Raw genomic sequence first — 13,207 nt, forward strand, 5'->3', positions numbered from 1 at the left:
GCTTTGCATTGTTTCCCAGTTCCACCCAGCAATACATAGTGTAATAATGTCCCTTACAACTCTTCCCTGGTACGTAGCAGAGGCTGTGATTTCAAGAGGCAGGTGGAGCGAGAGGACAGGAATCCTGAGGCAGCAAGAATCAAAGAACAGTGAGATCCTGGTGTTCAGTGTGTCTTGTGCTGACGCAAAAAACTCATTGATTTTCGTATAGGATCTCAAGCCATCTCTGCTTTGTAACAAATCACCTTGTAAACCAGATCTCCTGAGAGTGTCTGTAACTGCACATTCTGTACAAACAAGATACCACTTGTGTCCCATGGTCATAACAGCAGAAGCATTTAACACAGACAAGTATTCCTTCAGGACCTCTCCTGCAGTCAGGCCGTAGTGAGCAGAAAGTGGCTACAGTTTGCCTTTTGTGAACAGAGAGCATCTCTGCGGTGTTTGCCCACCCTGTGGGAGCCCTTCCCCTGCTGGTCCACAGCCTCAGATGCCCATGGACTGATGTGCTAAAAGACAGGCATTTAGAGAGACAAACAAACAAAACAAAACAAAGAACAACAACAAGGAGAAATAAAAGGGATGTTGAAATTTGAAACAAAGTATATTTTACTGAAAGTCTGCTCACATCCATTTTTCATCTGCCTTCGAGTAGATTCTAATCTAAGGCCTTAAAAATGTAGTGATGAACCCCTTTTGCCTCCTGCAGGGCTACAGAGCAGAGATGGACAACCCTGCCATGGTCATTCTCTTGCCTCCCGTGTTGAGGAACAGGAAGGATGTCCTTTTTGGAAACATGCCTGAGATATATGACTTCCACAACAAGTACGATGCTGGTTCCGTTCCCCATCTTTGCCACACCGATTTCCTATAATGATTAAATACCCAAGTAGTACCTTTCTCACAGCTGCATTTTGTCTCTTCCCCTGTCTCTTGCAGAATTTTCCTGCACAGTTTGGAAAGCTGCCTGGGAGCACCCGAGAGAGTGGGATTTTGTTTCCTAGACAGGGTTGGTGACTCATTTTCACATATAAGGCAGACTTTAAGGCCAGTGTTTCTGCTGTGCTTTGCACTCTGCAACATCTCAGTTGTGTCAGTTGAGTGAGGTGCTTTTGATATGTAATACCAACAGCAAGGCAGGGAATGCAACTGTGTGGACAGCAGCAGATGGGGGAAAGCAGCAGTCATGGCTACACCGTGGTTTGCTGTGAGGAGCCTTCTGGTTCCCAGCAGTGGTTCTTTTAACCAAACTCTGTGACTTTCGGATGTTACAGTTGGCAGCAGAGAGAAAAGCAAATTTACAGTTTGGGTGTTCACCCTCTTTAGCTGCCTGGCAGATTTGCATGCCTGTCTCTAACTTGCATTTTGGTTTTCCTTTCAGCGAGAGGATTTTCAGATGTACGAGAAATACTGTCAGAACAAGCCCCGGTCGGAGTCCCTGTGGAGGCAGTGCTCTGAAAGCACCTTCTTCCAGGTGAGATGTTGGTTCCTATCAAGACAGGCATTTTGGGACATTTGTCCTAAACACTGTCCTCAGCATTCCGCTGTTTTGCAGCATATTCTGTTTACCATTGCATGGAAGCCTGACAAAAATAGCAGTTGGAGTTTCTCGCACACAAACAATTTAAAGCACAACCATTCATTATATTATTTTACATGTTTTTATGAAATTTCTTTAGGACAGTTTGACATGAAATCTTTGAAGCCCTCAATCTGTATTACTCATGCTGTTGGAATAAGTACTTATAGTTAGCACCTGACTTACTTAATCTGAGTCCTTTGTTCCAGGAGTGCCAAAGAAAATTAGAGCACAAACTCGGGCTGGATTCCTATTTGCTCAAGCCAGTGCAGCGCCTGACAAAATACCAGTTACTTCTGAAGGTATTTCATAAGTTGCTTGTGAAAAGATGTTGGGAGATAGATTTATTTTCCATTTTATTTTTCAATTAAAGGTTACCTGTAAATCAGCACCAATCCTTAGATTAGATATTGTGTAACTTGGCCCTTCATTGTGACATTCAGGGAGCATGAAAATTCGCATATCTGAAAAAGGAGTGTGTGCTTTTAGCAAGTCGTTTTCATGGGGAGAAGGACTGAATCTGTTCAGAGATGCAGAATGACAGAAGCATTTGTAAGAAAAATGAACCAGAGATGATTGTAAGAGCATGATGAATGAAATACACTATACCAATATGTCTCCTGCTTGGGTTGTTGCAATGCCCATAATCTTTAATGCATTCATCCTTGTCCCCCTTCACCTCCCTCATAGATGTGTTCCACACCTCATACTGACTGTTGTTTAGAATGAGTCTTTCCGGTGACATGAAAAAGGAACTCAGGGAGTGCAGCTTGCTCTTGGGCATTGGAAACTTCGCGTGAGATGGAAAAACGTGTGCTTTGTTCAAGTGCAAACATGTGCTCTTGCATTTCTATTTTCAGGAGTTGCTAAAGTACAGCACAAGCTGTGATGGAGTTCAGGAACTTCAAGAAGCTCTGGTTGCAATGTTGGATTTGCTAAAGTCAGTCAATGACTCTATGCATCAGATTTCAATAACAGGATATGACGTGAGTAGATTTGGGTAATAAGAAACCTTGTACAATGCTGGATGATGAACTGGAAATGGATAGTGTCCCAGAATGTATGAGCTAAAAACTACTTTAGAACAGTTACAAAGTGAATAGCATCAGGAAACTCTTACAGGTGACAGTCTTCCATTTGATTTCAGGATTTTGAAAACTATTTGCATCCAAACAACACATGGAGTTGCATGGTGCCCACTCTTGCCACCTTGTGGTTCCTGAGAGCATTTTTCCATCATCCACCTTAGTTCTCTAATGGCTCGCCTTATGATTTAGCCAGGGTATCGTCATAGCATTTCTCATTCAACATTTAATTAAATACTCCCTGGGGCTGATGTTGATCCTTAGCCATTGAGGTGATTGTCTTCCCTAGAGCTTCAAGGAAGGATGAGGGTATGGCTAAGCTGCCGGTCCAAGTTCTGTCCTCCTTGAAGAGCCCTTTTCTTCCCATTCTCCAAGACCTCTGTTTAGGCCCAACTCTCATCTGTCCTCTCCCACAAAATTAGTTTATCCAGAGCCCTTGACCTGGACTTCTGTAGGAGCTGCCAAGTTTTCTTAGCTTCCTGGTTCTTTCAATTATTGACTTGTATTTCTTTGCAAAGACTAACTGTAGGCCTGTGTCTGAGACCTCCTCTTCCCCCCTGGCATCGCACCACTACTCCCGAAAGATAATCTAATCCTTCCAGGAAGACCTATTCTTAGAGTGGTGTGCCTTGGAACAGGGCTGGCCCCATTGCCCTTCATTGCTTGGACAATCCTCTTACGTTCTAATTGTTGTCTTTTTTTTTTTTTTTTTTTTTTTCATATTTTCACCAGGGCGACTTGAGTGAACTAGGGAAAGTATTAATGCAAGGATCTTTCAGTGTTTGGACGGGACATCGAAAAGGTCCAACAAAAATGAAGGATCTTGCCAGGTTCAAGCCAATGCAGAGGCATCTCTTCCTGTACGAGAAAGCTTTGGTCTTCTGCAAGAAGCGAGAGGATCATGGAGATGGATATGACAAAACCTCATCTTACAGTTTTAAGCACTTTTTGAAAGTAAGGACTTTCTCGTTGGGACCATGGCCATGTGTGTTGTAAGCTGATAACTTTGTGAACCCAGATAGTATTTTTTCGCTAACACAGCGTTTGGTTTATTCTGCAAAGGACTATATTGCCCCAGATGGAAGTGACTTGAAAGGCTGGTGGTTATAAGAAGTTGTGAGGACTTTTGTAGCTGAAGCAGCGGCTGGGGAGCACGTAGGCTCAGAATGAGATATGTGATGGCATCTGCCAAGGAAGCAGTGCTATGGGCAAGTCTCAGGGACAGGAATGTGCCTTTCTCCCTTCCCTACTCCACTTGCCGGGTCTGGGGGTGAGGGCAGGAAACTGGGGGACCCTGACATCATCCCCAGCCGCCTGGGAGAGTAAGGGGGCACCTCATGCCCCCAGTCTCCAAGGAGGCCCCTTGGGCTGGCATCCTCCTGTTGCACAGCCAGCAGGAGCCTGGCTGCTGCTGAGCCCTGTCCCCCAGCCAGAAGGATGGGGATCACTCATCTTCCTCTCCCACACCCTTCTCCTTCAGCAGGCCCTAGCTGCAGCTAAAAGTACAATTATTAGACAAAGAGAATAGCCTCTGGCAAAATATGAGTGACATAAACAACTGTCCCAAGCCTATAAATGCCAACTGTTATCAATAAAAATCCCAAACTGCTCCTCTGAAAGAGACCTTTTGGCATATTGTGTGTGATGAGCCCTTCTAACATGAGCATTTTGTCTCAGTACTCTGCCTTATTTTTCTTGATAAATAAAAGAACAATGTAGGTATATGAGAGAGTGGGAAAGTGGGCATTCAGAGGCTGAGCCTTCAGGCCCAAATGCTGCGGGTCCCCTGACCTCCATGGAGTCTGGGGAGAGAGATGCTAGGAGTAGTCAAACACCTTCAAAGGTGTTAGAGTAGGTAAGTCTGTTCAGGTCCAGTGCTCATCACAAATTGTGTATTAAAAACAAATCCAAGGCCATATGTTTAGGTACTTAAATGTTTTTCCCAAACAGCATCATTTTCTTTCTGGGGAGCTTGCTTTCCCTGTAGTACTTGTTTTGCCATACACACTTTTGAAAGAACTGAAGAGGTGGCATGGAGAAAATCACACGTTCAGGAGTCCAGGTGATTTGGCCAGTGTTTGTCTAGGGAGGGCTCATTTTCCAGCTGTTTGGATTGCCAAGCTGAGAAGCTGGGGTTAGAGAACACATGGATGCTGCAGGATTACATCCCCCCACGCGTACATTTTCAGAATTGCTGACCTGAGGGCAAAGTCATGTTTTTTGGAACTTGACATTTGTTTGATTGGTAATAGTATCAGGGAATTATTTTCAATTGCAAGAATGTTTTGCAGAGATTCAGCATGAAATAAAGCTGTTTCACGGAAGTTGTGTAACTGGCCATCTGTAAAAAAAACAAAACAAAAAATACTTCCCCCAAAACAAGCATGCAAATGAACAAAAAATCCCAGGATAACATTTCACATGCTATATAAAATAGCCAGAAGCAAATATCTCTTCAGCTGAGATTCACTAACTTAGAACGTGCAGGTTCATAACTCACTACAGTGCAAAGTAGATCGGTCTGCCTTTTGTCACAGTGGAAGCTGATGCAGATGAATGCCATCCCAGAGCTTTAAGCTCTAACCCACCTCAATCTGCATTGCAGTGAACCACAGCTGAAGGGACAGTAAATCCTGCTCAGGGGGAGGAAAAAGAGCTCTAAAATACACCAACATGAATGAACAGACCTTAAATATATCTATTCCTGGCACTTTCCTTCACATCCTTGAGGTAGATAGTCTGAAATTTCTAATATCTTGATGCCTGGGCGCTTTTACAGCAGGCACCGTATGAATCACCAAGCCAGAAGAGCTGCACAGAACTGGAAATTGCAGCATCTGGATAAGGTGTTCTCTAGGCTGCCCTTTCAACATCTTAGTGTTGCATTTTCTTAAAGTCAGAATAGAGCCCGATCTGGCTTTCTGCAGTATTATAGCACTATACTGCAGAGGCCAAAATTTTCCAAAAATTTCATACTCTCATAACAAGACCATTCTGCAGGTTTTAACCTATTCATTTTAAAATATGAGTGGATATGTGGAAAACTGTAAAAGCGTGAACAGTCTCTGGCTTTAGTCACACTCTTGCAGTCAATCTCAGTCCTCAGCATCAGTGCAGATCTCTAGACTTCTGTGAAACCTGACTGTGCAGGACTGGGTTGAGAGAGAGAGCTGCGAGGCAAAGAGGGACAAGGAAATGCTGATTGCTATTCAGTGCCCTTTCTTTATAAATCTGGAGGCAAAAGCTTCTCACAAGTTCAGAAGAGCTCTGTTATTTATACCAGTGAAGAAACCAGGAAAGCGAATTAGCAACTTGCTTCCTTTTTCCTGAGGCTGTTCATACTCACTAAAAATGGGTACCAGTGTTTGAAAAGTAAATAGGAACAAAGAGTTTGCCTAGGTGAGCCCATCTGATGTTCTAGCCTTTCAGACAAAAAGCTCTGAGTATGCACATTAACAAATAGGAACAGCAGTGTTTAACAGATGTTCTTTCTAACGCTTTATTTGTTTTTATACTGGATTTACCTAATACAGTCTGGGTGAATAATTTGTGATATATGATACTATTATTATTAGATTTGTTTTAAAACATTTGAGTGGTATACTTAGCTTTTTTTAGACCATCTGTTAATCAGTGATAAATTGGTAGCAAACTATGCTTTAAACGAGAAGCGGGTTTATGCAATATTGGGAATTAAAGTATTTTTCAGCTTACAAAGCCAATAGGGCAGTAAATGCATGGCATGCTCAGCAGATGGGTCAGAGGTCTCCTGTTACCGAAGAATTTCTTGGTCTCTAGTCACAGTCTGAGCTACTGTTTCAGTTGGGTCACATTGTGCAGGTCTTGAATTGTTTGTGCCTTTGGCACTTCCATCCAAACTATCAAAAGTGGGCTGTGATAATGGGTACCTACATAGAGCAGCATTCAGCCACATCTAGCTTGAAATCTGCGTGCTTCCTCAATGCCAGATTTATGGCAGCTCAGTCTGGATATCCAAAAATTAATCCTTCTTTAGAAAACCTGGGAATAATGTGTCAACTACATTGAAAGGTCAGAGATCAAAAGACACTGAACTGAAATTCCTGAAGGAGCTAAAGGCTTCACATACGGTTTTTAAAGATCGATGAAAGAATGAAATGCTGAATTCAGCAAGTAAATAAAGAATAATGCGGCACAAATAAAGCATGTAGAAAAATAATGCACCATGTGTTTATAAAGCTTCATATACCTCATCTGAGAAATTTTATGCTGAAAGAGGTATGACATGCCTTTTCAGTTCCACGGATTCCTGAATGAAAAGCCCCCTCAGGTTTATTGGATGATAAAAGAAAGCCTTTGCAGATACAGCAAGCTGGTGGAACATCGGGGGGGAATAAGTCAGATAATGACTTTGAGTTGCTACTGAAATTAAAGTTGATGAAATGTGTTAAATTGGGTGAAAATAGGTTTGTTTAACATGTTGCAAGATGTCTGGATTCATAAGTAAGAGGGAAAGATTTGTGGCATGTGTAATTTTTTGTTCGTTTTTCTTTGCAGATGAATGCAGTTGGAATAACTGAGAATGTGAAAGGAGATCATCGAAAATTTGAAATCTGGTATAGTGGACGAGAAGAAGTATACGTCGTGCAGGTTTGTAGTTTCAAGAATCTGAATATTTGTGCATCCTTGTAATAGTGTTATGGAAACATCTCTCTTTGATCTTTATGGGATCTAAGATTATCAGACGTTTAGCGTGTATTTCTTCTTCCTTTTTCACCATGCCTGCGTGTACAGAGCTGTCCCAGTGGTTGCCCCTTAGTGTCCAAGCCAGGACTGTAAAAGTTATCTTGAAGTGGAGACAGAATTGCTCCTTGGAAATAGAGCCTTTTATTCCAGATGAAATCTCAAATAGGCCAGTAGTTGGAAAAAAAAAAAAACATTTTACTGTGCTTAACAGCTTACATGAATTGAGCTGGGAAATGGGCCTCATTCTTTAATGAACACAACCACATGCTCCACTACAATTAGATGTCAGAACTGCTCCCAGAGCGAAAGCATGGCCTCTGTGGTGCTGTTTCCAGTAGTATTTCAACTCATCTACAAAATAGGAGCCTGATTGGCCTAATTTCTTTCTGTTTATTTTTTCCCCTTTTGTAGCATTTTGAATAGAAATTTATGAAGGTGAAATGTTTGCCTAATGAGGTGTTCACAGGAAACCTGTTGTGGAAATATTGGTGGTTGACTTTTTTTGAATTAGTCGTCTGCCCAGCTTTTTTTCCTCCATGTTACAACACAGTAGCCAACTTAAATTCATAAAGCAGATGTATGTAGCAGAGTATACATATATTCCAAAGGCAGGTCTGCCCCTTTGGGTGGTTTTAAGAAGAGGCAAGATACAAGCTCAAATGTGCTTTTGCCTGCACTTCTTGTGTTGTAGTGATGTCTCCACCATTTTCACAGTGTTGCCTGGATGTAGTGGGGGTCATCAATTTTTAAAGATTGAGAGTGTTTTAAATTTAGTGGTGACTTTGGATGAAAGAAGATTTCAGATAGTTGCAGCATTGAAAAGATTCTATTCATACAATATAATGGTGTTTCATAATTCAAAATTCAGACAATTTTCTCTTTTTCCAGGCCCAAACAGTAGATCTGAAGATGGCGTGGTTAAATGAAATAAGAAAAATTTTGTTCAAGCAGCAGGAGCTTATAAAAGGTACATTTGACCAATTTCTCTGTGGCATTCACTCTGCAGCAGACCTTTCCTATTTTCACATTACTAATCTTCAAATCCACTAATTCTCACCAGAGAATTGATTTTCAGAAGAAGCCTAGTAGCAGAATACTGGAGTGAGGTCTTATATTACAGGGAAATAACATACGTTAGAGCTGTAAAGGGCGGGTACTCACGTAGAAATGAGTTACAGAAGTACGTTTTTTTGTCGTTACCATGGGAGGTTATTTCACATTTGTTCTCATACGCTTAATTCAACAAGATACATAGCAGGTGCCTTGTTTTAAGCATATTATAGTCCCATAGACTTCAGTGGCATGCTTGCTATTGGATTTGTGCTAACATACCATCTTAATCATAAGTCAGTCTGTGCTTTGCAATAGTGTCTAGGTCTGGTTCTCTCCAAACAATAATAACTAGAGTTTTGCAAAAGGTCTTGCTTTTAAAATAAGGCTTCGAGTGTGATGGCTGCTAATAAAAAAAAGATGTTAAACTGGTGTCTGACCTCCCTGCAGTGGAGAAGCAGCAACCGGGCTCATGCACGGACCAGCTCCACCTCTCCTCCCAGCTGAGTGACGGGTGAGTCCCAGAAATGGCCTCAGGCGGGCAGCACCATGGAGCACTTGCTGGGCAGCGCGACCTGAGCTGCAGCTTGTTTTCATGTACCCTAAAAAATCAAAACTGGTCACTAAGATCCTTTACATTTATAAAAGCATATATGAGAAAGTACTATTTTTATTTATAATCCTGTTCTACAAAGCCTCATGGAGTTTGATTTAATTTATAAGTTAAAACTAAGATTGATGCATTCTACTTTTTATTTTTTTAATCTTTCAGAAAGCAGCAGAGAGCCTCCATAAGCTCAGAAGAGAATGACTCGGAGCGCACCAGCCCGGTGCCACTGGACAGCGTGCTCCTGTCTCCCCAGAGCAAGCCCCACAGAAGTATGGCATCCCCCTTCCTTTGGGGTGCTTTGCAGGCTCTGGGGTACCCCAACTTGAGCTGCGTGCTATCTTGCAGGCTGGCCAGGAATGTCACAGTCCCTGGAAATCTGTGAGGGGCTAGAGGAGTGGTCCGGTAACCAGTACCTGTCCAATTGCTCGGACACCGAGGAGGAGGAGGGGAACCAGCTGGTTAGTACAGAAGTGCAGTAGCGCCAAAGCTGGAGGTGCTGCTGTTTTTGGTTGTCTTGCTTTGCTAAGCTTCACTGGATAATGGGTGTATCTTCTCCATGTCTCAGTTTTTCCATATCTCAATTTGGGGAATGAGGAGATGTCTCAGACACAGTTTCTTGAAATAATTTTAATTAAGGTAGCTGTTAGTGCTCTATCGTGTTCCCTGCGGCAGTCAGAAATAATAGCTGCATGATATCAAATGTAGCTCAGTAAGATAATTTTTTCTTTCTACCACAGTCTCCAGGAAAATATAAAGCTCTTGCAGACTGCAAGAAGAGAGGATCAGAGGACCTGCTGGTGAAAAATGGGGATGAAATCCAGCTTTTGCATGAAGATGGTGAGGGACAGTGGTAGGTATTTTTGGACTACTTTGCCTTATCTCTGCGAGCCTGGAAGGCAGTGCCATGCAGCCTCGCCTGCCTGATTGTATACTCCTTCCAGCTTCTGATTAGGTTTCAGTCTATTCCAGAAAGCTAGAGAATTCATTCCCTTGCCAAGGCTAGAGGCCATACACACTGGTTTAGCCTTGGAAAACATGTCTAGACTTCCCTTGCCACGGGTGTCTGGGTGAGCCTTGTTGTATTAACTTCTTAACAACCCCAGTCGTGCTCTTCTAGCTCAAAATGATGGTTTGAGTGAGAACTCTTTGCCCACTTGCTGCCTTCCCCAGCTCAGCTGTTGGCTTTGTTCATCTGGGTTTATTAATAGCAATATTGAGTAATTACGAGACAATTTCTTGCCTCAAATGGCTGTATTGAACCAGTGCTAACTGGTTAATGGCTGCAGACTATTTTTCAGTTGTATTTAAAGCTGTGGCTTGCAGGATAGCAATTCACAGCTGGTTCTCTCCTTATAGATGGGAGCATTTCCTGGGAAATTACCATAGCCGTGTCTTGCCTGTTGAACCATTAGTTTCACTGTCTCAGAGGGCAGCATGCCCTCTTCTGATTTTTCCAGCAATTTGGCCGAGATTCCTGCCTGTTGTTTTTTTCCTGTCCATTGTTTTTTTCTGGAGATGGAAGGGCAATATCAGCAGTTAGCTGAATCAGACTTGTGCAGGCACTAGCCTGGAAATGCACAGATACAACTGCCCCATGGAGGATTCCTGGCCAACAACTACAGAACCTTACACTTCATGGGAAATTCAGTTTGTTGTTAGCAAATAGAAGATATAAAGCATCTGAGTTTTGGTGAATGCTTCCCACCTCTCATGGCAGTTTTGGCCAGTGCCAGGCAAAGATTCCTCATATCAAGCTTTTTTGTTAGCACAGATTTCGCCACAGGAGTAGGAAAGTAATTGTCCTTGGCTTCATCGGCAGTCAGTGGAGGGAAACAGGCATCTCTGGGGAATGATGCCGGTCCCAGGCAGGGTAACTCATGCTCTGGAGAGACCTGTTCCCCTCAATTAACTAGAGAGGGGCCCAAGGCAACCATGTTCCCGAGGTAGGTTTTTTAATTAGGTGCTTGAATTTAGTTGGGAGGAAGACTTAAATGCATGCACGGCTTCTGTTATAATGCTCCCCTGGTTTGAACAAATTGTTGGTTGCACTGGCAGTGGTGAAAAGCATGCCCAGTGCTGATACAAAACTGTTCGTGGCGTGGTTTGTTTCTTTTACTAATACCGTTGTTGTTCAAAGGTTGGTGAAAAACCTAAACAGAAGAAAAGAAGGCTGGATTCCTGTCCACAGTCTGCAGATAGTAGTCGGTGACTGTAGATTTCGGAATGCCAAAGTCGCAGGTATCATATAATATGCACAGCAGAAATATCTGAGAACTTGATTCAGGTCTCTTAAGCCATTTGTATTACACTTGATGTATTAAATCTGGCTGTGTATGCCTTTGCAGGTTAAAAAAAAAAAAAAAAGCAGCTACTCCATAAAGCCTGCAAAAAGTAGTAAATTAAGCTCCTGCTCTTTTTTTTTTCTTTAGTTTTTGTTAGCACCTTAAGAACTTCCTGTGACTTTGGGCACTAGTAAATTAAAAAGGAACACTTTAAAATGTAGGTTTCATTGCAAGAGCACTGGGTAGAAGATCTAGGAGACGAAATGGAGTCTGAGCAAGGATTCCTGTGACTGTTTTTGCTTTCTTGTTGCTGTAGCTCAAACCCCATGTGAATAGGATGTACCTAGTAAAAACCACCTTGTGCTGCAAAAGACGCCGTGGCCTGATCCTAAGCACGTGAAAGGCAATGCTTCGGTTCTGCACCAGGCCAAGCCTCACTCTTGCACTCACTGCTGACTGCTGCAGGCCTGCTTGTTAATCCATCGTTAAAGTTTATAACAGGTTACCAGGTTTTAGCAAAAGGCTTCTAGTCTTAAAAATCGTGTTTCTCTTTTTCTAGTCATAAATGTACTCATAGAAATAGAAGCATAGCAGAAAATGCCTTAAGAGCAGCCTGTCACCCTTGCCATGTATTTGGTATCACCACTCCATGCTTTTTCATCATCATGCTGGAAGTAGGGGGCTGGTGGTTGTCACTGGAACAGCTCAGAAAATACAGAGAAAACCCACATAGATTTATTCCATTAAAAAAGAAAAAAGTAAGAAAAAGAAGAAGCCACCAGGTATGACCATGTGAAACATGTTTTGAGTAGAATTCTTGTTAAATACTTCATTTTTTTGTAAAAATTTCCTATTTTGATGAATATGAATGAGGCCTTCTGAAAGGCCTAAAATTCTAGTCAGCCCTTATCACAAAACACTGATGGCTTTCCAGTATTTTTCAGAAAAATCCTTGCTGTACAGGAAGTTATTTTTTATCCCCTTTGCTGTAGGGCAGTCAAATTTCACAGACTTCTTTCTGATTTTACATCTGGGACAGTTTGTAGTGGTCTAACAGCTGCCCCACACAGGCGAGAAGAAGTCTTCTGTCAGGAAGTCTGTCTGTTGCTTCCCACTGGTCCCGAACCACAACCTGTGCGGGAGGTTTCTCCAACCCTAAAAGCACCCTGAAAATGGGATGCCAGTAGACTTTGAACATTGGTTTGCTTTGCCAGCGGTCACATCCCCAAGCTCCTAGAGACTTGCAGCTCCAAGCTAGTTTACAGAGTCACTGAGTGCAAAGTGAGAAGAATTTCACAAGGCAAAACCACCGAAAGCTGCTGCTGTAAGTGTCACACCGCTGCCCAGATGCTTTGCGGCTGTGTCGCCAGGGTCTGGTGGCGGTGCTGAGGCATTCGATTTTCCCTGTTTAGATTAACTTCGATCTTACACTCTGTTGCTGATTGTGTATGCAGTCTCTAGGCATGGTTCTAATTTTACATGCACTTCAGGCAACATTGTAGGATGATGTAGGATGTTTTCTCTCAGTTTCCTAGAGCTATTCCTAGAGCTTTTCAGTGACGTGTCCTTACAGCCACCATGCACCTTGCACTCTGGAAACTGATTCTGTGGCAGCACCTTCGTATTTAGCAATGCTGTTCCCTTTGTGGATTGATCATTTTATGCTGTGGGTGACTTTGCAGCACTAACTGCTCAGGGATGTGGTGTGTGTTGGGCTGTTTTCTGCTTCTGCAGAAGATGGGGCTCTTGCTCCAGTGCTGCAAGAAGTTCTTCTAGCCAGTCTCCCATGGAGCAAGGACAGGCCAAGCCCGATACAGCAGAGACAGAATTTGGCAGCCAAAGAACAAAGTAGGGGCAGGAGGGCATACTGTAGCCT

The 13,207-nt window shown here is 42.7% G+C and overlaps 1 protein-coding gene across 5 annotated transcripts in view; it reads left to right on the top strand.

Moving 5' to 3' along the window:
* Window positions 1-13,207, top strand: part of MCF2 (MCF.2 cell line derived transforming sequence) — a 58,943-nt gene that overhangs the window by 40,917 nt on the left and 4,819 nt on the right. For 4 of the 5 annotated variants that reach the window (XM_080553635.1, XM_080553637.1, XM_080553638.1 and 1 more), the window contains 13 exons: window positions 710-825; window positions 940-1,009; window positions 1,382-1,474; window positions 1,789-1,881; window positions 2,440-2,565; window positions 3,397-3,618; window positions 7,201-7,293; window positions 8,278-8,356; window positions 8,890-8,953; window positions 9,212-9,318; window positions 9,395-9,507; window positions 9,787-9,899; window positions 11,187-11,287. In XM_080553635.1, coding sequence (XP_080409761.1) covers window positions 710-825; window positions 940-1,009; window positions 1,382-1,474; window positions 1,789-1,881; window positions 2,440-2,565; window positions 3,397-3,618; window positions 7,201-7,293; window positions 8,278-8,356; window positions 8,890-8,953; window positions 9,212-9,318; window positions 9,395-9,507; window positions 9,787-9,899; window positions 11,187-11,287 — 1,390 coding nt within the window. The remainder of the gene's footprint in view (window positions 1-709; window positions 826-939; window positions 1,010-1,381; window positions 1,475-1,788; window positions 1,882-2,439; window positions 2,566-3,396; window positions 3,619-7,200; window positions 7,294-8,277; window positions 8,357-8,889; window positions 8,954-9,211; window positions 9,319-9,394; window positions 9,508-9,786; window positions 9,900-11,186; window positions 11,288-13,207) is intronic. The other variant, XM_080553636.1, reaches the window with a different exon arrangement.

The sequence above is a fragment of the Anser brachyrhynchus genome (genome assembly GCF_964034855.1).
Source record: "Anser brachyrhynchus genome assembly, chromosome: 13".
In the NCBI taxonomy this organism is placed as follows: Eukaryota; Metazoa; Chordata; class Aves; order Anseriformes; family Anatidae; genus Anser; species Anser brachyrhynchus.